Source organism: Vombatus ursinus, unplaced genomic scaffold, assembly GCF_900497805.2.
Source record: "Vombatus ursinus unplaced genomic scaffold, bare-nosed wombat genome assembly UNPS02014798.1, whole genome shotgun sequence".
In the NCBI taxonomy this organism is placed as follows: domain Eukaryota; kingdom Metazoa; phylum Chordata; class Mammalia; order Diprotodontia; family Vombatidae; genus Vombatus; species Vombatus ursinus.
In genome coordinates this window covers 23,098,006-23,125,053 of record NW_020954576.1, presented here as the reverse complement: position 1 = coordinate 23,125,053, position 27,048 = coordinate 23,098,006, and the positions used below count along the sequence as shown (strand labels likewise).

The following is a 27,048-nucleotide window of genomic DNA, read 5'->3' as shown; positions in this document are numbered from 1 at the left end:
GCACAAATACAAAGATATCTGATAATTTCTTAGAAGACACTCTAAGGCTATATGGCACATGTTTAATGTTTTAAAAAACCCACATACAGCTTTCATGAAGGACAACATACTTCAACGGAGAACCCAGTTTTGGCCTAAAAGGTGAATAGGAAAAAACTTACTTTGAGCACTGAAAATCAAAGAAAAATCTTTATCAGCACACTCAAGTATAGTCTTTAAAAATGCAGCCAGAAGAAGAAAGACTCCCTAAGTATCATTAGCAGGTAAGTCAGGGCACGAGAAGCACATTCATACTCCTGCGTAACTATGAGAGGCAAGTCAGCACACAAGCAATCACCTCGATGGCACCTGTACTTTGTCTTCATCTCACTAAATAACCAAAGCTAGTTAGAGGGTAGTGAGAATCAAGCTCGAATAGCAAAGGCACATAAAAGCATCAGGGAAACTCACTGCAAAGTTGCCCTCCATGTTTCAAAGCTCACTCCTCCCACCTGACCAGCCACTTCACATCTATGTAAGGGAAATATCTCATGCTCTGACAAGCAATGATACCAAGTTAAGAATAGCAACTTAGCGCATGTGTGCCAAGCACAAACTGCTTTTTATGAAAGCTTTTTTGCCCTGATCACAAGGAATTACCACAAGAATTTCAAGCGTCAAATGAAGAAGCTATTAATTCATGCAATTTTATAAATATTTCTAATTTTTAGACTTCAGAGCTGCTAATGACACTAAATTCAATGCCACATCGGTTGAGTCTTTCAATCAGCTTGGTTTTGGAGAAAGCAGCTCCTGGTGTAAAGACACCACCTCTGGAAAACAAGATAAATTAGAACGTTAAGACAAAGTATCCAAGTCCTGATCCCTTTAACATGCTGCAGAATTATTTCGCAGATTGCTTCCAACAAACATGTAGGTTACAGCAGAATCAAAAAATCACAATTCTTAAACTCTGAAGGATACTTTTTTTTCTTATAATCATTATCATTTCCACACTCTTAATTATTTAAATCAACACCTATCATCCTGAAGGAAAGCTCATGCCATCTGCACCGTCACTGGGCTTCTCATCTGGATCAGTTAAGTACCCTGACACCACAGCCCCAGGGGACCTAAACTATTCCAGTTTGGGACTCTCACTCTAGGGTGGGGCCACACCGCCACCAACTCCCTCCCCCCTCCCCCCCAAATATACAGTAATTAACTCAATTAAAACCTTTCTTCTGGAAAGGGCATATGGTTGACTGTCTAAGAACTCTCTACACATCCTTTGATTTCCCTGGTTAAATTATTCTCTCTAAGCAGATGATGACCAAATCTATCCAGCCCTAGTTTTTCTCCTATTTAGTAAACTCCACTGGTTCTCTATTTACCTCTAGGATCAAAAATGAAATGTCTCTGGTATTTAAAGTTCTTTAGGACCTGACCCTGCTCTCCAGTCTTTTAACACTCTTAACACTCCTCTTCACACCCGCTCCATAGTCCTGTCCTGTTATTCCTCACCTAAGATGCCTCACCTTCCTAACCTCAAGGCAGAATCTCTCACTTCTCTAAGATCCAGCTCAAACACCATCTCCTCCAAGAGGACTTTCCTGGTACCTCCCATCCCAAGGTGAGCTTCCAAATGCTGTATTTTGTCTTCTATGTACCAACTTATACGTATGTTGTCTCACTCCAATCTCCAGCACTTAATGCCTATTGGCTAATTGTTTTAGGCCCTGCCTAATTTCTTTTTATAGACTCTAAAAGCCTGTAGTCTCAAATTACTTTGCAGGGTTGTCCTACTGTTAAAGTAACAGTTCAATTCTCCATTAACATAGTTTAATAAATGAATATCTAGCTTAGGACAAACTATCCCATTCCTTCTTAAATGTAAATACTTTCATTATCAACAGTATACAGCTCAGGACTGATTACTGGGCAATGATTTCATCTTAGGCATGTATAGTTAAGACTTTTTCCCTAACCCTGGGATCCATGTCCATTTTTAAAAACAAGTAGTTAATAGAAATAACCAGTTGATAAAATAATTTAAATATCCCTGTATCTTTGGACAATGGAACTGAAAATACTGAGAACCATCACAAAAAAGGCAAAAGTCTGACAGCTATACATGGGCTAATTCTTCTAAATATAAGAAAACCAACTCACCCCTTAGGAAGCTCAGAAGTATCTTTTAAAAGAGTCACAGCTGCCTGAACCATTGCTATGGGTGTAGCCACATAACCAGCCTCTACAGAAAACATTTTATTGAAAGAAAAAAAAATTAAAACACTATTTATTCAAGGTCACATAATCCAAATACAATTTTTTTTTGTCACTTTGCATACAGAACTTTTAAAACCTAACCTATTTATGAAGCCCAATAATCTAGGTTTGGGGCCTTTGATTTTTTTTTTCATTTGGAGAGTTGGGGAGAAAATCAGAGTTATGATTTCATAGATGTATGAAACTCCCTCCATCGAAACAGATCAGCAGCTGATGAGTCTTAAAAGTCTTTGAGGATGTTCCAAGACGCAGGGAAGTCACACAGTCAGTATGTGTCAGAGACAGGACCTGAACAGGTCTTCTGGACTCTAAGACCAGCCCTTTATTCACTATGCCACAAAGAGTAACGAAACTGGATGCTATCTGTTTTTCTATGTTCTACTTTCAAAAACTTAGTTATTCTATTTCTTACAAAAGGGAAAAATAGCTACTTATGGTTATTAACCTTGCAACAGGATATATAATCAGTGATCACTCCTACACCTATGAAATCATAAGTCTGCTTTCCTCTCTCTCTTCGTCCTTTAAAAAAAGCAATAAAAGTCAAACAGATGACAGACTGTCATATGAGACTAAAAACCAATCCACTTTAGAAAATCATTTGAGAATCTGAAAATGATGCCCAGTTATAGTAATTTGGCTTGACTGATAAAAAAAAAAAGTTTACATGTTTTACAAATGCTACTGTGTCTCTGTAGTTCTCTCTCTATATTCAGACTTCTGATACTATAATCAATATTTATAAGCCAACCATCCCTTTTCAAATGCAAGTGCTAACTTTAGCCCCAACTTTTCCCAAAGCGGAATTAATAAAGCTAAATAATTGATTTTACTAAAGAAATCCACTGTGATGGATGTTATTGTAAATGCATTTATTCTCTCAGTATCCCTCATTTCAACTTGATTCATGTAATTTATGCAAATATGATTCAACTTCTCCTCCACTTTAATCCAATGCCTCATTGTGGAGGTTATCCTGGATTCTTGAAAGCATAGTATAAACTCAAGCAGGGAGTATAAAAACTGAAAAAGCCTCGAATACAAATCTAGCACCAAACCAGAAGTCTAGCTAGACAAACTAGACCAGCCTAGCTAAATTTGGAGAGATTCATCATCAAAGGATTGGTCTCTACATAATAAATGAGTTGCTATGGCCAAAAAAAATTCAAATCTCTCTGATGGTAGGGCAGGTTTGGGATTGGGATAAGTAAAGGAAGTGCCCAAATGAGCTGAATCATGGATCCCTGAAGCTGAGAGGAATCAACTTCTATTTTAAAATGACTGTAGAATGTATATATCCCAAAGCCACAAGAAGAAAAGCTCAATGTCCCTAAATTACAAACATACCTGGTCCTTTCACTTGAGTGCAAATTTTAATATTGGGTTTGCCATGTTTTGTAGTATGGTCCTGACTATATCCTTGACCAAAGAATGTAAGTGTAAATGACGCATCATCCATCTACAAAAGACAAAATAAAGAGACATTTACTTAATATATATTTCTTCTTTGACCATAGGAATGCCTGTTACTCCCTAAGTCATAAAATTCTCATTTTCAGAACATGAAAACCAAGATTCAACTTGATAAGTCATATCAATCCTTTGGGCAAGAAAAATTCTAGCTTCTTTGATATTTCCAATTTTCAAAGTGATTACCCAAATAAAAATTTCTTATTAGTACATCAAATCTGCTTAGTTCTTATTTCAGAAAGATTAAAAAACACCTAAAAGTCCATTCATCCCATTAATATTCTCATACTGTATTTCTTTCAGTTCTACATAACAGTTCTGCCTCCCCTGCACCTTTTTTTTTTTTGTTTGTTTGTTTTTATTTGTTTTGTTTTGGTGAGGCAATGGTGACTCGGCCAGAGTCACACAGCTACTAAGTGTGGTGGCCTGAGGCCAGAGTTGAACTCGGGTCTTCCTGACTCCAAGGTCAGTGCTCTATACACTGCGCCACCTCACTGCCTCCACACCTTCTTCCGTTAAGAAAATGTTACATGCCCCTAAAAGATACCAGACCATTCAAGAATTATTTATCAAGCATGTGTGCAGAATGATTGTGAGATTCAAAGAAAATATAAGCCTTAGTCCTTTCCCTCTAAGACTTTACAATCTAGTTGGGTAGATAAATACACACACACCATGTGTATACATATATGCACATACAGGTGTGAGCACAAATGTGTATGCTCACATAGCTGTACATAGGTGTATCTACAAATATATACTTGCACACAAGCGCATAATTGTTACACAAAGTTAATGTGCACACGAATGGTAAAGACAGAAAGTACCAAGGGAATTCAAAAAACAGAGTGTTCTTCTGGTTAAGGTAGAAAGAGAAAGCTTCCTGGGAGATGCAATCTGAAAAGGCTCTTGAAGAATAAGGTGGATTTGGGGCAGCTGGGTGGTGCAATGGATAGGATACCAGCCCTGGATTCAGGAAGATCTGAGTTCAAATCCGGCCTCAGACATGTAACACTTACTAGCTGTGTGGCCCTGGGCAAGTCACTCAACCCCATGCCTAGCCAAAAAAAAAAAAGGTGGATTTTATCAGGTCAAGAGGCAAAAAAGATGTTCATAATATGCTAAGTAAATCAAGCAATCTGCCTAACTTGAAAGATTTGTGTAGAGCAATTGTGTGCGACAGTAACTGGAAAGGAGGCTGTGGGCAGACAGGAAGGATTTACAATTATGACCGATGGCTGCTGGATTTTATCCTGAGGGTCACAAGCAGCCAAGAGAGGTTTAGAGTCTGGGAGCAACACAATCAAAAGGAAGGTTTAGGAAGACTAATTTGACATGGTATGTAGAGTGAACAGAGGGAAATCACTTAAGACAGGGGTTCTTAATCTGGTATCTTTCAATCTGTGGAGTTTTGGGGTAAATATTTTGATAATTATTTCAAAATAAATGTTTCCTTTGTAATTCTATGTATCTTATTTTATGCATCTAAAAAAATTATGCTGAGAAAAGACAGGTTTCTCCTGACTGCCACAGGGGTCCATGACACACACACAAAAAAAAGGCTAAAAGTTCTCAAACTGGGACATGAATACAACAGACTGAATATGAACCTGAAATGACCTTTTTAAGTGTAAGGATATCAAACAGGCCTTGGTCTTAGTGAGGAATAAAGATAAGAGAAGGGTCAAAGATGATTTTTCTATTTAAGCTTATTTTTCAGTCGTTTTTCAACTGTGTCCAACTCTTCATGACCCCATTTGGGGTTTTCTTGACAAAGCTACTGGAGTAGTTTGCCATTTCCTTCTCCAGCTCATTATACAGATGAGGAAACTGAGGCAAACAGGGTTAAGTGACTTGCCCAGGGTCACATAGTTAGTAAGTGTCTGAGGCTGGATTTCACCTCAGGAAGGCGAGTCCTCCTAGAGGCCCAGCACTCTATCACGCCACCTAGCTGCCCCCCAGTCACCCAAATGTCAAAGATCTAGGGACACAATACAATTAAAATAAAAACCAAAGATGAAAGATGTTTTTAAAACAATCAAAAACTAAAGGCTCACTATATATTTAAGATGAGGGTTTAATTTTTCATTTTTCTGTTGTTATTCAATGGGGCAGAAGGGCTGTGGAAGGGACAGCTTACAAATGTGTTGGGAAAAAACTAAGAGTTACAATGCCTCTTACCATTAAGTTTGATCTAAAACAATTTTGAGAAAATGCTTTATAAACAGAAAAGGATTACCTGTTTCTGTGTTGGTCCTTGTTGTGAGAAATACCCAAAGGAGAAAAACCACGGAAACTAAAGAAAAAAACACCTAGAGTGAATTTTAAGAGAACAAGTGGACAAATGCTTCTTTTAAAACAAACACTGACAGCCATACTTACTTTGACCAGAAGTTGTCTTCCAATGCTAAACTTCACAAAGAGTAAAAAGAAAAGTCCTGCAAACATCAGCTTAATAACGGAAGTAAGGCCTCCAACAGTCACATAAGCAGCATACTGAACCTAAATAAAGAGCACCAAGCTGTTATGGGATGTTCTACATTCTGGCTGTACTAATTAACACCGAGATTAGGTCCTTAGTTCTTACGTATGGACTCGGGGGTAGGGGGAGAATTCGGTAGAAATAATGTTATAAATGTTTAAGTTCCTAGGACAGGCCAGGAAAACTCATTTTAACCCATAATATCACAGAACTGTATGCAGCACCACCTTGAATAACACTGTTTCTACGTGAATTTGTTCCCAGTTCCAATTTGGGGCACCAGATATCCCCCAGATGCAGCCCTGGCTTGAGACAAGAAGTCTCAAGCAGCAGAAGGTTACAGCAAAAGAGTAAGAAGGGAAGGAGCTGTCCAGGTGTACCACATATGAGAAAGGGCTATTCCATGGCCACAGAAATGGACAAGTGGCCAGCCACCACTGTTGTGATATAGAATCCAAAGTCATGTAGCTAAAATAAAAAAACTAATAAAAACAAAATATGTTCCTTGGGAACCATCTGGTCCTACCCTACTTAAAGATTCTGGTTTACATCCAAATAATGAAATGAGCATTGTTTAGCTCTTTTATTTTGTTGCTTTAAAAACAACAGATTTCTATTTAGGAGAAACTAATAAGGGAAAATATACTAAAGAATGCTCAGTCATTGACAAACTTCAAACATATAAACATACTGGTGATTCCTGCAAGTCTTCATACAAGAACCGCTGTGTCCGTTTCACAACAGAGACATCAGCTCCCAGGAATGGGATAGAATATTCCCGCAATTCACTACAGTAAGAAACAGGCCATCTGAAAGAGAAATCCAAAATGAGGGCTTCCCTCTTTCCTGCTTCCAACACAACAAAAGCTTAGAAACAATGTCTTTAAAAAAAAAATCAGAGAAAAATGTGGTGATCCTCTAACAGCAATAACGACATGAAGGCTGAGATCTGCTCTCAAGTCAGCTTCGTTCTCCTCTCTTTACTTCCTGTCTCCATGATGAGAAATTCCGGAGTGACGAAAGCATGCTCTGCACACAGAGGGCACTAAAGATCTATGCCATAATTTCTTTTTGTTCAGACACATAACATTCGCTAGCTGTGTGACCTTGGGCAAGTCACTTAACCCCACTGCCTAGCAAAAAATAAATTTCTTTTTGTCAAAAGCCTTCGAAGGCAAACAAATTCTAGATTAAAGAACCCACATTTCTATAGGCAAATCCTGAAAGTACAAGGTAGTTTGTACCAACAGGCTTCATGGCTTCAGGATTATATTTTTTCCCACAACAAAAAAAAGCTATCAATAAGACACAGCAGAGCAGACAAGAGTATCATATATTAAGATGATTCACATTTAAATTTGACATTGGGTAATAAAATTTGCTACAAAATTACTTTTACTCCCAGGCTCTAAATATACTATTATACACAGAATATTCCTTTTTAGGGTGATCTGAATTATAACTTCAAGTTTCTTTTTTTTTTTCTTTTTACTTTAATTGATAACACTGATCCCAGATCCCACACATTCTACAGTTGCTCTAATTAGTACACTGCAATCCGTTCCTTCACAAATTATAATAATATTCCAGTGAGCAATAATATGCTTAGAATAAGAGGTGTCTTATTAACAGATCTTAAGATTACATACCTTCTTTTCAATTTCGAACCAACAACTGGAACAGGTTTCATATTTGATTGTTTTCGTAGGTTTCTTAAATGCTTCTGGTCACCAAAACCATGAACAGCTGACTTCCAAGTGCCATCATGAATACACATTCCCTGAAGAAATATCGCAAGTGATAAAATACTTCAGAAGTGGCAAATCCTACACACACAACCTTTTTTTCATTATGCATTATTTCAGTGCATATTTAACTGTGTTAACTGAAATCAAGGTGTTTGAGATACTATCAGTTATCTAACAGAGTAGCAAAGACAGACTTTCATAATTGGTTGGCTTACACCAGAATTCACTAGCTTCAATACATTTACTGTTACATTCCCTCTCTGGCATAGGACAACCTGTCTGTATCCCTGACAGCCACTATTCATGTTCTTTCCAGAAATGCTGTACCACTCCATCCCTTTATCACCAAATCATATTCCTTCCTGTAAAGTAGAATTTATTGCCTAAATCTAACCCTACTGCCAACTGTAGAGACCTCTCAGACCATATCCCCCACCTCCGATTTTTTCATAATCCTCCTCAAAGAACATTCATTTACCTGCTTAAGTTATAAGTTAAAAAGTATTATTTGATAGTCATATCATCCTCTAAGGTGCAGTTTGGTAATCAAGTAAATCAATAAATCACATAAACCTGACAACAAAGTTAATATGACATATGAGATAGACAATCAACAAAAATTGACGTTGTACTGAATAATAATTAGGTATAAATAACACTAGAGGTCAGAAAGCCCAAAGATAAATTTCATTTACTTTCTATTTTACCTAGGAGCCAGCCCAGTCAACAACTAGCTATTCTGATCCCACCCCACCTACCAAGGAGCAGATTGAGCAGCGTTCGAAGGACAACCCAGACTTTGGGAGTGAGAGATAATTTTTGCCAGAGTTTAAGTTTGATACCCTGGAAAATAGAAACCCTGAGCTTGTATGGAACAGTTTGATGCTTGGAAAAATTCAAAGGAGAAAAAAAAAAGATTTGAGGGCCTGAGGCTGGGTCTGCAAAGAGAAGGCCTAGAGAAACTATTTCTAAGGTTAATGGGGTGGGGTGGGGTGGGGGGGGAAATAAACCCACAGTAAAAATCAAGCCACTGTTTCCAGCGACCTGTCCAGACCACCTTGCTCACTCGTCTCCCTCTGAAGACCCCTCGATTTGTTACCCAAAAGAATCCAGGGTGTTAAGCTTCCCCAAATTTTCTGGCAGGGGAACTCATAATCCAGGATCCTTGTGCTGACAAGTGTTCATACTCCCAAATTTGGGGAAGGATAGGAGAGCTTGGAGCTGTACTTTACTTAAGGAAGGGCAAAATGTTCTCTTTGTGAGAGCAATTTCCCTTCCTACCGATAGGCCAAAGATTAGGCTGTCAGGACCTCAAGATCAGGAGGCAGAAGTAGGGCACTGGTTGTTTCTTTTGACCAGCACAGAGGCAGGAAGGAAAAAGCTACACTTAAATAAAGGTAAGGTGAGTAGTGTGGTTTTGAGAAGGCCAAAAATATCTCCCTTATATTGACTGAAATTCTACCAATAAAGAGATTGATGTGTTTTGGAAATAAATAAACTAGAGCTGGGAGAAGGAAGGACATGACAACAGAAGGGAGGAGAAGAGTGAGAATTCCTTTTTGGAGCACTGGGCATAATAGCAGCATGAGCACACAATCTTTTTCTGGATGTGTTTAACATGTTAAGGAGCTCACAACACTAACCTCAGGTCCTGAATTCATTGTCAGGAAACTTTCAACAGCAGTCAGAGTACCTTTAAAAGTGGAGAAAACAGTTAACGCATCAAAAAACAAAATTCAATCATCCATGAGAGATTCAATTTCTCATTTACTCCTCCTTACCCTTGGCCCAATTTTAGTATCAACAGTCTGATACTGAGGCTGAGAGCTATAAGTCCTGGACTTTAGTCTCAGCTATGTACCAATTAAATACATGATAACAGAAAACATTCTTCCCGATGCCGATGCTATAATTTTACTACCTCTAGCAAGGAATGTGTTTATTGTCAGAAAGCAGTTCAGCATAAATCATATAAGGATAAAATAACTTTATTTGGTTTCTCCAGCATTTAAGAGGCAATACTAAAAACCCCATCATTTAACCATGGGGGTGGGGGAGGAGAAAACACTGTAGCTAACTTGCTTCGGAGGCCGCATTAATATGCAGTTCTACTCAAAAGCATTAGTTCTACAGACTACATTCTGAGGCAGGCCACCTGCTTTCACATTTTTTTCAGGACAAAAACATTCTCTTCTATGTTCTATGACAAGCAACTCTCAGATCTCAACCAAGTGTTATCTAAATAATTTAGACTTTCGACCCCTTTTTAGAGGAAAGAATCAGTCCTACCTTCAGGCCTCACCTTGGCCCATGTCCTCCATCTGGGCATGAACCTAAGTCAGGCTCCTACATTTTCATGACCAAGTAATAACTCTACCTCATACACAGATCACTTTTTAAACAGCCAAGGAAACAGTACCTTAGGTATTCAAAGAATTCAACCCTGAATTGACTACAAATTTAACACCTGGCAAAGAGCCATTTGAGAGGCAACCCAATGGATATGTACTGTCCATGAGCCATCCATATCCTAAACTCTTTATTAGTATTAAGTTAGATAAGAAAGCAACCTACGTAGACCACGTTACTTCAGTATTCTGATAAAATTCCATTTTCACCCTAGGTGCCAAGAATTACAGAGACAAATTTAGTGCCCAACTGTACTCATTAACTCAACTCAGTTTTTTTGATGGTCTCATTCTGTTTTAATTGCCCAATTTTATACTGTTTAATTTTGTAAGCCACTGCAAATCTTTTTGTGCATATAGGCAGGGTAGGAATACTAAAATGTTAAAATGACTAGATGGCCTTGGAGAAGTCCTTAAGTTCATTATCATTTGGTAATGATTAGACCATACCTATCTCACAGAATTGTTGTAAGAACAGTGATCACATTGTACATGTATAACCAAATCAGACTGCTTGCCATCTTGGGGAGAGGGGAGGGAAGGAAGGGAGAAAAAAGTTTGAAACTTATAAAACTGAATGGTGAAAACTTTCTTTACATGCAATTGGGAAAAAAAATATTAAAAATATTATTAAAAAAAAAAGAACTGTGATCACAGATAGAAAAGTGCTTTGCAAAATTAAACACATTACACAAAAACATTACTACTGTTAAACCAAGACAGTAGACCAACAGTCTAAACACAAAGAAGAGTAAACACAAATCTAAAGGTTTGAGAATTTGAAGATAGTTGCAGCCTGCCTCTTTTTGGCTGGATGATATAAAGATCAACAAAAGAGCTGAAAAGGCTCTTTTTTAATTGAAATATAGAAGATTAAATTGACTTAAGAATGACAAGCCATATTTCGGGCAGTTTGCAATATTTTTAATAACCCATGTAAACCATGACTGGACCCCACTATTTCACCTATTGAATTACAGTGTCATTAACATGAGATAGTGGATAGTGATGAACTTGAAGTCAGGAAGACCAGAGTTCAAATCCCACCTTTAACTGTGACCATGGCATATCATTTAGCCTCCCAAAGCCTCAGTTTTCCCATCTGTAATAACGACTGACATTTGCAAAGACCTTTACATACATCATCTTATTTGAGCCTCACAATAACCCTAACAAACAGGCATTTACAGGTATTATTATCCCCATTTTGCAGATTAAGAAACTGAGGCTGAGCAAGGTTACGCATATTCCCTGTGGTCTCACAGCTACTAAGGGCCAGAAATGGGATTCGAATGCAGGTCTTCCGGATTCCAAGTCCAACACTCTACGTACCTCTATCCTACCCTCTGTAAAACAGAGATATACGTAACGTGCTTTATAAACTTTAAACGGCAATAAATGGTTAGTTGTTATCATCCTCCTATTTAACTTCAGGAATAAGTTCAGGCCTACAGAGCTGAAGGTGCTGGAAGGCCTCCTAATTAACTGACTAGGTATATTCAACCACTTGTATATGTGGTAGCTTAGTGTACAATCTGCAAATATTATCAACTGAAGAATTCATTTCCAAATATTACTTAAGATTACCTAATACACCTGTATGTAAAAAGTATCCTGAAGAAATTTTAAAATCATTCCTAGGTTAAGTGGAAAAGAAAGTGAACACACTCTAATTTTTTGGTCCAAAAGTCATTAAACTTTAAGTACTATCCAGTCTAAACTCCTCATTTTACAGATGAGGAAAACGAAAGCCCCTCACCAAAGTTTACAGGACATGACCAATGCCGCATGGCTGATAACACACTCTTCAGGGCCCTTGATCCACCAGCCAGTGAGCTTGCCATTGTTCCTGGTGTAGCTTCTGTCACATCAGCTTTCTCTTTAAATGCTACCCAATCGACACGACAAAAAACTAAATAATATAAGCAGCTCCATGTTAAAAAAAAAAAATTCTCACTAGCTTTATTTTTAGACAAGAAGCCTGAAAATTTCAAACTGTCAACATCAATAAAGTTCTTGTGGAAGATAAAAGTGACTTTGGAATTCTTTGTCCAGACCCGTGATGTCAATGGCGCAGGGAATTCTCAGGCGTAGGAACACCCCCCCATGGACGGAGATCAGCAATTCATGTGTAACTTACAGCTTAATTCTCCGAAGCACAATTGTCACTGACTCCAACCTTGGTTAAACAATTACTGTGTGTCAGAGGCAGACTGAACCCACGTCTTCTTAACTCTAAGGCTAGCCCTCAATTCACTATGCCACAGTGCCTCTTGAATTTAAATTAGGAAAGCTTAGGGATAAATGCTTTTTTTAGAAATTTTTCCTCAGATATTCCACTCTCCCCCCATTAAAAAAAAAGTTCTCCACAGCTTCAAAATTTAGGAAATTTTACATTTTTTAATCATAACTAAATTATGCAATGAGTTCTGACTCATTATTAAAAACAGTTTTCAAGTCTCAAAACAAAATTTGACAATTCATCATTACATCTGTATCTAAACAAGGTATATCTTTACATTAGTCATCAAACTAATCACATATATCAAACTTCTATGCTACTTCAATGAATTGTTGCTTATCAATAATTACCTTTCAATTTATTTCTGGTATATAATACTCCTAGATCAGCTGGAATGCAATCAAAACCACTGCTTCCAACAATATATACCCCTTTCTCTTCAGCTTTTTCATGATACTTCCAATACATTTCTTCCAAAAACTGAAAAATGTAAGAATATAATATTTAACATAAAGTGTTAACTATGTAGAGTGGTTATAGATGATGGAACTGTTTTTAAAATGAAACTTTTAACACCAACAAAGCTTCAGTAGTGGAAACTTACCTCTACTGCTGATGTAACTTAACAATTTTACGATTTACTTTACAAACTTATCTGCACTGGCCCTAGGCATTTTCAGTTTTAGGGACATCTTTTTTAGAGCCTTATTTATGCACATAATACTTGTTTGTCACTTTGTTTTGAAAGTATAGATGAGTGCTTCTTTCACAGATTTCCATTTAGTCATCTAGGTTTGTAGACATAGCTTTAAACTTTTTGTTGTAGCAAAGAACTGGAAACAAAGAGGGTACCTAGCAATTGAAGAATGGCTTAAAAAAAATTAAGGTCTAAAAATGTAATGAAATATTAAATTGTACCTTAAGAAATGACAAAAGGAATGGTTTTAGAAAAGTATGGGAAGACTTGTATGAACTGATGCAAAACAGAGTAAGCTGAACCAAGAAAATGTTGTATATGGTAAGAACAACATTGTAAAGAAAAAACTTTGAAGGACTTAAGAACCCTGATCAAAGCAGTGACCAAGCACAACTGAAAACCAATAATAAGGCAAGCTGCCTACCTTCTGGCATAAGGATAACAGACCCAACATGTAAAATGAGATATATACTTTTGGACATGGCAAATGTATGGCTTTGCCTTGCTTGACTATGCATATTTCTTAACAAGGACTGTGTTTTCCTTTTTTTCATGGGAGGGGAAGATTTAGGGAGGAGGGGGAGATAGTGATAACAAGAAAAAAAAGATAAAAGATTAAAAAAAAAGAAAAAGTAAGATAAAAATAAGAAAAGAAAAAAGATCTTTAATAAATTCAATACTCAAAGCTGACCTGATTGTATTTCTCTCTAAACTTATGTTTATTTAACTGTCACTCATTTTCAAATATAACTATATTTGAAATTAAATATATAACTAACCTCTTATAAAATGATGTCGAAGTCATGTCACTGTTTAGAAGGGGACTAAACGAGAGACTGATTGGATTGCTAAAATTTCACTAAGTTATTTGATTGTTTGTTTTTGGGGGTTTTTTGGCTAGGCAATGGGGTTAAGTGACTTGCCCAGGGTCACACAGCTATTAAGTGTCAAATGCTGGATCTGAACTCAGGTCCTCCTGACTCCAGATCACTATGCTATTTGTAAAAAATGAGTTAAAGCTCCCTTTTCCAGCCCTCTGAACTCTCCAGACTTCCCCACCATGTTCAAGCAGCAATCTCAACCTGGAAGATTTTTTTGTCTCCACCGCCACCACCACTACCATCATCTCCTCCCCTTCCTTGGGAGTTCCTACAGAATCCTTCAAAGGAAAGAAGTGCCCAGGCCAGCCACACTCACTCCTCTCCCACCTCTGCTCAGGACACTCTGGATTTCTCTACTCTCTCCCTTACCCACTCACTCTTCAGCTCCCTTTCCTGTGTTGTTTTCCCCCATTAGAATGTGAACTCCATGAGAACAGTGAATTCTTTCTTTTTGTTGATATTTTCAGTGTTTAGCATAGTACCTGGTACTTAGGAAGTATTTAATAAATGCTTTTTGACTTGATTCCCTCCCAACTTATAAACAATACTGAACGTTCACAAATTATGCTAATTGTACTTTATCTTAAATCTTTTATATTTTACATACCTGTGGTTCCCCAGAGATGTCAATACAGCTAGCTCCATTTTCAATACATGCTTTGACCACAGGTTCCCCATAAAATCGATACTCAGGAAATAAAAAAATACATAAATTATCTTTTCAGTCAGTTAAAATAAAGTAAATGCTCTCAATCTTACCTAACAATGGAAATTGTTAGAGGAAAAGAAACATTTCTTCTGGTTAATAAGACGATACTATAATGATGATCTAATGCTGTGTTTTAGCAAAGCACTAATGATATACCATCTGTAGAGCTTGGGTTCTTGCACTCTCTCCATAGCAGTAATTATATGTTTTCACTGAACTATCCACACTTTCACTTGATCCCCCTCATGACCAATAATCTTGCTTTTGTGAGAACATTGATGGCCAGGCTTAAATTAGTCTATAGTATTGAAAAAGAAATTCTCTCTTTAATGCTGCTGCACAGTATGAGAATTAAGCGTGCAATGTTACTCTCAAATGGAGTTAAATAGTATGAACCAACACTACATACAGTAGAGAAAAGAATCCCTGGGAACACATCATTTCCCTTCTCCTCCGGCCTTGCAATTGTCTGATACAGGGTTAAGGTCCCCCATGCCAACTGAGCTGCCTCCCTTCTTCCTACCTTATGTTCCTTTAGAATACAAAGTAGCAATTTTGCTAGAAAAGAATGTGCTGTTTGTTCCAATGAATACAAGGGCTGATTACTTACTGGTCCTATACAATTGAGAACAACAGTTGCTTGTTTAGCCATTTCATCAAGAGAGTCTGAATTAATGATATCACAGATTATTATACCAACTTCATCTGGAAGTGTAGGTCTTTCTAGAAATGAAAAGAAAATTACAAAAGAGACATAGTATAACATTAGATCCTCTGGATCTTTTAAAACAATATTAGCTAAAATAAACAATCTAAATCAACAAACATTTATTAAGTACCTACTACTTTCAGGGCACTATGCTAGGCAATAAGAATACAAAGACAAAATGAAACGGCTCGACCTCAAAGATCTTAACTATCCACTAGAAGGATGCAACAGGTAAACAGATAAAAAAAAAAGTCACACTAATGCGCAGTGAGATCACCAATGACTGTTGGCCTTGGAGATGGCATCTAAGCAGAGCCTTCAAAGATTTTAAGAGGCGTGGTGGTGAAGAAAGAGTATTCCCAGCACTGGTCAAGTTTAGATGAAAAATGGAATGCCAAGTTCAGGGATGAGCTTAGTAGGCTAGTTTGGCTAAAGGGACTCAGAAGTCACACTCTCCACCTTTTAACACACATAAAACTTCTGCTTTACCCTTAAAAAACATAGTTGTTTTATTAACATCTTTCACCAAATAGTAAGGAAGACTTAAGGTCTCTTGAGTTTCACATTTTAGATCTCTTAAATATTTAGAGGAAACAATGTTCATATTAATAATTGTTTAAAAAAATAAAAGGATAAGTACAAAATATCACTAATAATAAAAAAAAAACACCTAGCATAACCAAGTGTGATCTATCACCTAAATAATATGACAACTTTGTAAGGGAGCTCAGGTGGCTGAACAGATTTGATTATTAACTTTCTATGAAGAGAAGTCTCCACAGTTGGGGGTGGGGAGGAGAGTAATGGCTTTAGGGCTGGATCAAACTTGTGATTTCATTGGTATAAAGAACTCTCAAAGAGGCAATTCCTTCTACCCACAAGCAAAGCAGCACCTGCTCTGCAATTTAGTCTTAGAGAGTTGCCTAGGGGCACTGAGAGATTACACAACAAAAATTAAATCTGGTTTTCCAATCTACTCTCCTATCAACTAAAAAACTGAACACAACTCAAAATGAAAATTAACTTGAAAAAAGATAAAAGGAATGGAGAAGACAATGAAGGCGAGAGCTAAATTTAGCTTTCACAATTGGAAGCTTGCCCCCTAATACCGGGTGTCACAAATCTCAACTCAGCAACATATTGGGGGAATGCCTAACTTATTAAAAACTAGGAAAGAGGGAAAAAATGCACAACCATTACCACATGCAATGAAGACACTAGACAGCCTAACCTAAGGTTTTATTTTAACCAGAAAGTATGTATTTCCAAACATTGCTTATAAAAACTCATCAAACAGGATCTATAAACAACTGATAACCACTTACAAAAGTAAAACCCATGTATTCCTCAATAGATAAATGGTCAAAGGATATGAACCATTTCAGTTCTGAATCAGAAAAACAATGGGTTATTAATCATATAAATTCTGTAATAATCAGAGAATATGTAAATTAAAATGTTAAGCAGGGGCTGATCCTTTTTTGTCAAAGAACCTTTCTGACAATTTGGTGAACTCTACAGAATCTTTCTCAGAATACTTTTAAATGCATAAAATAAAATATGTAGGATTATAAAGGAAATCAGCTGTATTAGAAATAAAGATGTAATTTTTTTTCAACCAATCTCACAGACCCCCTGAAATCTTTCCATTTCCAGGATCTATGCACTATAAGTCAAGAAACCCTACTACCACCTAATATCCAAATTTTCAAATAGTTCAGAGCATTAAAATTTAAATATTGTACCAATTATGAGGAAACAGGAAAAATATTCCGTTGCTTAAACAATGTGAATCCTATCTTTGCTTTTCCTTAAATAATATTCTTAGTCTTATGGGATCACTAGGTCGAAGGTCATGAGCTTTGCATGTTGCTCTTCACAAAGATTGCATCATTTCACATTGTTTCAGCAACAGAATATTTTTCCTGTTTCCTCACAATCCAGATGCTAGATAGCGCAGTGGACAGAACACTGGGTCTGAGTCAGGAAGACCTGAGTTCAAATTTAACTTAAGCCACTAGCTGTGTGACCCTGGGCAAATCACTTAACCCTGTCTGCCTCTGTTTCCTCATCTGTCAAATGAGCTGGAGAAAGAAATGGCAAACCACTCCAGTATCTTTGCCAAGAAAACCCCAAATGGGGTCACAGAGAATCGTACACAACTGGAAAAAACTGAACAAGCTGTTTTATAAAAAAAAGTTTATTGTAGCTTTATTTGCAATAGTGAAAAACTAGAAATTGGTATGTTCAGCTATGTGGAAGATGGCTCAAATAAACTCTGGTTGCACTATAGAAAATTACTTTAAAATAGTTCAAAATTTTAAGTCATGATGTAAAACAAGCCATTCCGACTCAGAAAACACAGTGGCTACCACCAAATAAAAATAACTAAACTCGAATCCGCAAATAGAAAACATATCAGAAGGGAATACCACAACATACAAAGATGTTTTTTAAAGTTTACATTTCCCCCCTTTTAGGCAACTAAACAGTTTAGGTTTAGGATTTTGTGCACAATCTCGTTTTTTCTATTACTAAGTTTTTAATAAAAACATTTTTTTTAAGTTTGCATTGTCTATCAGGTTTCTTTCCCTGGCTGTCCCCGAGGCCTTGCACTCTCTGTCCTTTCTCGTCTCGTCTCCTGGCTTCCATCCAAGCCTCAGATAAAATCCCTTTTGCAGGAACCCTTCCTCCGGCCTCCTTAACCTTAGCGCCTCGTCTCTACCGCCCCCTCCAAAGGATGCTGCTCCTTCGGGGCGCGGATTGTGTTTGCTCGCTTTGCCTCTCTGGTCCTCTTCTCTTGGCACAGCGCCTGGTATACAGCAGGAACTTAATAAATGCTTGCTGATTAGCTGACCTTGACTTGTTTTCTCACCCTTTCCTGACAAAGGGAAAACAAAAGACCCTCCCGAGCTCACCACACATCCCCCAGGAGGGGTACCCCCAGTTATTTAGTCTACGGATATGACAATGGGGGAAACTAAGGCAATACCTCAGATCCTTCAGAAAGGACGGTAGGAATTTAAACCGTGCGGAGACGGAAAAAAACCGAACCCAGGAAGGAGGCCACTCCCACCCCCTCCTCCTCCCCCTCGCCCTGGGAGAGCAGGATTTGGGGGTGAGGGGGCCACCATCCGCACGGAGCATGCGCGAGCATGTTGAAACTCAAGGGTGGAAGAAGCGGAAAAAGACGGGGGCCGAGGAGGGTCCTAATTCCCCGGGGGTCCGTCTCTTCCCCACAAAGGCCCCGCCCCCATTTTACCCAATTTCTGCGCTGCCTTCTCCAACACCTGCAGCAGCTTCTCCCGACTCCGGCCGGCCACGGCCCAGGTAAACGCGGAGCCTCGTAGCTCCGGGTTCATCTGCTGCCGGGCCACCTCCTGAACCACGTACTGGCCGGTGAAGCCGGAGGCTCCAAGGACCACAAAGGTATAAGGCCTCTTTACGGTCGCCATGACCAGCCAGCAACGGGACCAGGATCACCGCGGCTCAGACTGTGTCTACGCCAAAGGCAGCGCCCCCAGCGCGCCTCTCCCCCCGCGCGCCACGCCCACGACGGGGTGGCGTCAGCGCCGTCCTGGCGGCCGCCGCCGTCTCTGGTCTCCTGCTACGTTGGCCTTCGCTGCGCTGCCCGTGGGGCGGGGGCTGAGGCTTGGGCCTTCGGTTAGATTTGCTGCGTTAGTGGTTTGCCCAAGAGAGAGGAAAAAATGGACGACGATGCCTAGGCCTGGGAGGCCGCACTGGTCACTCCCAGACCCCGAGGGCCCCCAGAAGTCTCTCAGTTTTCCCATTTGTGACCCAGCGGTGTCTATGTTTCAGCCCTCTCTTAGAAAATGCCCTGCGCAAACCTTTCCCAAACTTTATTACTTTAATTCTAGATCATAGAGTAATCCCTAGAAGAGAGGCCATCCAATCCAGGCCCCACATTTTACAGATTAATAACTTTATCGATAGAGTGTCGGCCTCTTGAGGGCAGAGATTCTTTCGTTTCTGTCATCTAATTGTCGACCTGAAAGTTGGTTAAAGAGCCAACAAGCTGGGTGACAAGTAAATTCGTATTACTCCCTTACATGGAGCCAGAGCTTTAACTCTGACTGACCCAAGCAGTTTTAGGGAGGACATTTAAACTCTGACTCAGGATGTCTGGGTTACTCAGATTCATGGTCTCTATAGGTGCTTAACCACGGCATGAGAAAGGAATTTTCTTAATTGAATAGGTTGTAAATACAATGAAATGGGAGAATGTTAAAGTGTCAGTTGATATTATAGATTCAGGATAAATGGGTTTAACATAGATAAGAAAAGTTCCACCATTGGAGGTAGGGTCCAGGTCTAAGGCACCTTAGGGGGTCATGAACAGAAGAATTCTGGTCAGCTTCATCTGGTCCTGAAGTTGCTGACAGAGAAAGGGGCATTTTGAGTTCACTGAGAGAACAAACAAAAGCATGTCTGTTTTGTTGGAGTGCTTGTGGTTGATTAGTTCAGGCTTTGGCCCTAATTGGGGTTCACATTATCCTAAATGATTATCAGAATCTACATACTGGTGTTAAGTAAATGCCATTGGATAGATTGCCCAAGGTGGAACAAGTAGTACATGGCTAAGCCAGGATTTAAACTTGTTTCTTTTGATTCCAGTTCCAGCAGAATTTTCCACTGTACCATGATATCTCTCATGGATTATTGGATACTTTCCAGGCAGAAGGGGAAAGAAGAGGCACAAAGTTTCTGAAGGAGAAAAATAAATGTATCCTTTGGTGACTATCAGAAGATTAACTTCTATTTTAGGCTGTGCCTTGGGTGGATATAAGCACATATATAGAACTTTTTCATCATAATTAAACATCCTAGAGTTTGTGCTCTCTCTATTGATGTAGATGCTTTTGAGAATCTAGTACAGGTGTTCTTACCTTTTTTTTTTTTAAAATGGACCTCCCTTTGGCAATCTAATGAAGCCTCAGAATAATGTTTCTTATTTATTTTTCTTTTTTATATATATTTTTAGGAAGCAGTTGGGGTTAAGTGACTTGTCCAGGTCACACCGGTAGTATGTGTCTGAGGCTGGATTTGAATTCAGGTCCTCCTGACTCCAGAGTAGGTGCTGTATTCATTGTACCATGTAGCTGACCTCTGATGTTTAAATAATTATATTAAAATGCAGTTATAAAATATCTTTGAAGCATAATTTTTCTCACCTTATTTTTCTTGCTTTCTTTGTAACATGGCTAATATGGAAATAGGTTTTGCATGATTTCACATGTACAGTTGAGTCACATTTCTTGCCTTCTCGATAAGTGGGGGAGGCATGGGAGAGTGGGAGAGAATTTGGAACTCAAAATTTAAAACAAAGAATGTAAAAGAAAATAATAAATTTATATTATTATTTTAGAAAATCATATATTAAAGTCTCTTCTAATTTATGATTCAGAGGTTAGGGCCTGGCCTCATGAAAGACCTGAGTTGAAATCCTATCTCTAACACTTACCAGCTGTGTGACTTTGATAAGTCATAGGATCCTAGATCTTGAGTGAAAAAGTATGTTAGAGGCCGTCTATTTTTTTATAAAAATATTTTTTAAGAAGTTCACAGACACCAGGTTAAAAATCCCTGTACTACCATTACTCACTTGCACTCCACTGTAGTAAGTTGGAGTATGTTTTTTAGAAGAGGAGGGAAAATATTCATTAATAATAATGCACATTGAAATACCTCAGTGGAATAACTAGAACTGGAAAATAGATTGAAGAGAGATAATTTAAGAATTATTGGACTACCTAAAAGTCATGACCAAAAAAAATGAGCCTAGACATTATCTTTCAAGAAATTATCAAGGAAAACTGCCCCAATATCCTAGAACCAAAGGGTAAAATAAAAATTAAAAGAATTCACCGATCACCTCCCGAAAGAGATCCCAAAATGAAAACTCCCAGGAATATCATAGCCAAATTGCAGCACTCTTAGGTTAAGGATAAAATGTTGCAAGCAGCCAGAAAGAAACAATTCAAATATAATAGACCTATAGAATGACACAAAATTTAGCAGCTTCTACATGCAAGGATTAAATTAAAGACTTGAAATATGGTATTCTGGATGGCAAAGGTGCTAGGGTTACAACCAAGAATAACCTACCCAGCAAAACTGAGTATAATCCTTCAGGGGAAAAAATGGATATTTAATGAAATAGAGGATGTACAAGCATTCTGATGAAAAGACCAGAGCTGAATAGAAAATTTAACTTTCAAATACAAGACTCAAGAGAAGCGTAAAAAAGTAAAGAGGAAAGAGAAATCATAAGGGATTCGATAAGGTTAAACTGTTTATATTCCTATATGGAAAGGTAATATTTGTAACTGCTAAGAACTATAGTTAGGGCAGTTAGAAGGAGTGTATATAGATAGAGGGTTTGGACGTGGGTTAATTGTGATGGGATAATTTAAAAAAATAAAGGGGTAAGAACGAGGGATACAATGGGAGAAGGGGGAAGGGAGAGGTAAAATGGGGATAATTTTCTCACATAAAAGAGGCGTGAAAAGTTCTTTTACAATGGAGGGAAAGATGAACAGCAGTGGTGGGCAGCTTTTATGGAATTGGCTCAGAGAAGGAGTAACATACACAATTAGTTGGGCATCGAAATCGATCTTAGCCGACAGGGAAGTAGGAGAAGAAGGGAATAAGAGTGGGAGAGGAAGGAGTGGTAAAGGGAGGAGGGAATGGTCAAAAGGAGGGTGAATTAAGGGAGGCAGTGGTCAGAAGCAAAACAGACTTTTGAGAGGGAGCAGGGTAAAAAGATAGAGAAGGATAAACAGGGAAAAATATGATGGAAGGAAATAGTCATAACTGTGAATATGAATGAGATGACCTCACTCATAAAATAGAATTGGATAAAGTAATAGATTAAAAACCAGAATCCAGCAATATATTGTTTACCAGAAACACACCTGAAACAGAGAGACACACAGAATAAAAATAAGGTGCTGGAGCAGAATTTATTATGCTTGAGCTGAAATAAGAAAAAAGGAAGGGTAGCAATCATGACCTCAGACAAAGGTAAAATAGATTTAATTTAAAGAGATAAATGGGGAAACTACATTTTATTAAAATGTACCATAGAAAATAAAGTAATATCAATATTAAACATATGCACCAAATGGTATAGCATCCAAATTCTTAAAGGAAAATTAAATGAGTTATAGGAGAAAAACTATACTAGTGGGGGACCTCAATTTTTACATTCTCAGAACTAGATAAATCTAACTGTAAAATAAACAAGAAAGAAGTTAAGGTGGTAAATAGAATTTTAGAAAAGTTACATGTACTAGACCTCTGGAGAAAATTGAATGGGAATAGAAAGGAGTATAATTTTTCTTTCACAAAAATTGGCCACGTAGTAGGACATAAAAATCTCACAACCACATGCAGAGAAGCAGAAATATTAAATGCATCCTTTTCACACCATACTGCAATAAAAAATTACATTCAATAAAGGGCCTTGAAAACATAGATTAAAAGTTAATTGGAAACTAGTCAAATGCTAAAAAATGAGTGGATTAAAGAACAAAACAATTTCATTAAAGAGATTGACAACAATGAGACAACATAATAAAATTTATTGACTGCATCAAAAACGATATTTAGTGGAAATTTATTGCTCTAAATTCTTATATCAATAAAATAGAGAAAGCTGATCAATAAATAAGGCATGCAACTAAAAAAAAAACCACCAGAAAAAGAACAAATTAAAAATCCCCATTTAAACACCAAATTGGAAATCCTGAAAATCAAAGGAGAGATTAATAAAACCGAAAATAAAACGATCATTGAACTAATAAATAAAACTAGATAATAAATAGAGAAACTATTGGTTAACTTGATTGAAAAAACAGAATTACAAGGATCAAAAATGAAAAGAGTGAATTCACCACCAACGAAGGGGAAATTAAAACAATTATTAGGAGCTATTTTGCTTAATTATATGCCAATAAATCTAACAATCAAAGTGAAACTGATGAACATTTACAAAAATGTAAACTGCCCAGAAGAAATAGAAAACTTAAATAACTCTATATTAGAAAAAGAAATTAACAAGCCATCAATGAGCTCCCTAAGAAAAAATCCCCAGGACCAGACGGATTCACAAATGAATTCTTTAAAGAACAATTAATTCCAATACTATATAAACTATTTGGGAAAATAGGCAAAGAAGGAGTCCTACCAAATTCCTTTTATGACACAAATATAGTACTGATACCTAAATCAGGAAGAGCAAAAACAAAAAAAGAAAACTCTAGACCTATTTCCCTAATGAATACTAATGCAAAAATCTTAAATAAAACACTAGCAAGGAGATTACAGCAACATATCACAAAGATCATACACTATGACCAGGTGAAATTTGTACCAGGAATAGAGGGTTGGTTAAATATTAGGAAAATTATTGGTAGAATTGACCATATCAGTAACAAAAGCAACAAAATCATATCTCAATAGATGCAAAAAAAGTTTTTGACAACATATAACACTCATTCCTATTAAAAACACTAGAAAGCATATGAATAAACAACTTTCCTTAAAATGATAAGTAGTATCCATGTGGAACCATTAGCAGGTATTTTCTGTAATTGGTATAAACTAGAAGCCTTTTCATTATGATCAGGGGTGAAGCAAGGATGTCCATTATTGCCACTGTCATTCAATACTGTACTAGAAATGCTCGCTATAGCAATAAGAGAAGAACAAGAGATTGAAGGAATTAAAATAGAGAATGAGGAAACAAAACTATCACTCTTTGCAGATGATATGATGCAATACTTAGATAATCCTAGAGAATCAACTAAAACTAGTTGAAATAATTAACTACTTTAGCAGAGTTGCAGGATATAAAATAATGCCACATAAATCATCAGCATTTCCTACACATTATCAACAAAGTCCAGCAAGAAGGGATAAAAAGAGAACTACAATTCAATATAACTGCAGACAATAAAAAATACTTGAGAATCTACCTTCCAAGATAAACCCAGGAACCATATGAACACAATTACAACACACTTTTCACACAAAGTCAGCTTTAAATAATTGGAGAAATATTAACTGTTCATGGGTAGGCCAAGCCAATATAATAAAAATGACAATTCTACCTAAATTAATTTATTCAGTGCCATCCTAATCAGACTACCAAAAATTATTTTACAGAGGTAGAAAAAATAATAACATTCATCTGGAAGAACAAAAAAGTTAATAATGTCAAGGGAATTAATGAAAAAAAATTTTGAAGGAAGGTGGCCTAGTAGTTCCAGATCTCAAGCTGTATGACAAAGTGGTAATTATGAAAATAATCTGATACTGGCTAAGAAATATAGTGGTGGGAGAGGATTCTGGGAAGGTGGTGGGGTAGATCAGAAAATTCCAAGCTCACCAGATTTCTACCACAAACAAGTCAAAATAGCACCTCAGATCAACCATAGAGTCATAAAAATAAACAAGAGTTGGGGCAGAACAGTGGTCCTCCTGGGACAACTGGAGAAGATCTAAAGAAAAATCCCAAGAACAATGTTTGGTCCCTGTGAAGTACAAACACCTCCAGGCTAGTTCTCCTGAAACAGCCAGCAATGAGCCCTGGGGCTAGCTGGGTTGGGAGGTAGCCTCAGCCCCAGCCACAGAAATTTTCACCTCTTAGACAGTGTGGGGAGTCAGGCATCCGAGTGGAGGAAGATTGGGAGAACCTCTGCTGATAAAGGATGCCAGACCCAGCTGTGCTGCCAAGACACTGCCCTGGGCAAGAAAGAACCAGCACATGCCCACTGAGTGCAGATGCAGTAGGGCAGGGACACCACTGGCTGTGGGCACTTACAGGAGGGTAGAGTTCTTGGTTTTGGTTCCAGGCCAGAGGGGAGAAATGAAGGAGAATCTGATGTTAAAGGCACCATCCACCGTACCCCAGAACTAGAGGTGATTACAGTAATAAGCTGCTACAAATAAAAAAAAAAAGTAGGCAAGGAGAAAGAACCCAACTATAGAAAGTTACCACGGAAATAGAGAAGACTGGGGTTCATTTTCAGAGGAGGATATTGAAACAAAAAAGCCTCTCTTACCCCAAAGAGTAATGTCACATGGTCACCTGCCCAAAAATAATTCATAGAAGAACTTTAAAAAGACTTTAAAAATCAAATGACAGAGATTGAGGAAAAATTAAAAAAAAAACAACACAATCCAAGAATAATAAGATTATGAAAAGAAACTCCAACAATTGGAAAAGGAGATTCAGAATCTTAAGGAAGAAAATGACTCTTTGAAAATTAGAATTAGGCAAGAGAAGTCATAAGAGACCAAGAAATAATAAAATATAAAGAATGAAAAAATAGAAGAGAATATGAAACATTTCATAAGAAAAACAACTGATCTAGAGAACAGATCAAGAAGAGGAAATATAAGAAAAATCAGACTACCTAAAAGCTACAATAAAAAAAAAAGAATCGTGGTGCAATAATACAAGAAATAATTAAAGAAAATTGTCCTGCAGTGTTAGAACAAAAGGAAAAAGTAGAAATAGAAAAAATCCACTGATCACCACTTAAAGAGATCCTATGAGGAAAACCTACAGGTCAATTTTCATTCCTTTATAGTTTCATTCATGATTGTGGGGTCAGCAGTAGGAGGGCTCCAAAGGCAACATTTCTAATGGGTTCATGGGCACAACTTCTTAATCCTCCCCCAGCCCTTACTCTAAGATGGGGGGGTGTAATGAGATTCTCCTTGAAATCTACTTTCTTCTTCATTGTCAGAATCTGTTTTTCCAACTGCTCCGGCCCATCCATTTTATTAAGACAGGTCTTGGATTATTATATATCAAAGAGCTAAAGAACTGAGGTTGTGGCTGAAAAGATCATATCTAGCAAAATTAAGCATAATCCTGAATGAAAAAAAAATCGATGTTCAATAAATTGTCACACTTTTAAGATTTTGTTTAAAAAAAAACAAAAAACAAACCCCAAAACCTGAACTTCATAGAAAATTTGACATACAAGATCCAGGAGAAATATAAGGTACACATCAAAGACTAACTACGAGGGATTCAATAAGGATAGACTGTTTGCTTTTTATAGGAGGAAATGTAAAACTGATGTCTAATAGTTCGAAAGAAGCATTGGGGTAGACCTGAGTATGGTGTGATTCTAAAAAGTAAAACTCTTTAGGAAAAGAGAAAAAGAGTAATCTTACATAAATGAGGTGAAGGAGGAAGAACTGCCGCAGAGGAATTAGATGGGGGAGGAGGGCTGGTAGTTCTGGAACCCTGCTCTCACTGGGAATGGGTTCAAGAGAGAACAATACATACATCTAGAAGGGAATAAAAGTCTTCTGATTTATAAAGAAATAAAAGAGTGAGGGAATAGGATAAGGGGGGTATAGAAGGGTGTCTAGATTAATGAGAATGGGATAA

At 37.5% G+C, this 27,048-nt stretch overlaps 1 protein-coding gene across 1 annotated transcript; it reads right to left on the bottom strand.

Annotated features, from left to right (window-relative positions):
- Positions 1-42: 42 nt before the first annotated feature.
- LOC114050110 (saccharopine dehydrogenase-like oxidoreductase) lies at positions 43-19,132 on the bottom strand. The gene is made up of 12 exons (XM_027871684.1): positions 18,877-19,132; positions 15,516-15,628; positions 14,804-14,884; positions 12,969-13,098; positions 9,612-9,661; positions 7,870-8,000; positions 6,912-7,029; positions 6,121-6,240; positions 5,978-6,034; positions 3,616-3,727; positions 2,152-2,233; positions 43-812 (listed from the first exon to the last, which is right to left on the bottom strand). The coding sequence occupies exons 1-12, from the start codon at positions 19,067-19,069 to the stop codon at positions 707-709; spliced, it is 1,293 nt and encodes a 430-aa protein (XP_027727485.1). The 5' UTR covers positions 19,070-19,132; the 3' UTR covers positions 43-706.
- Positions 19,133-27,048: the final 7,916 nt, after the last annotated feature.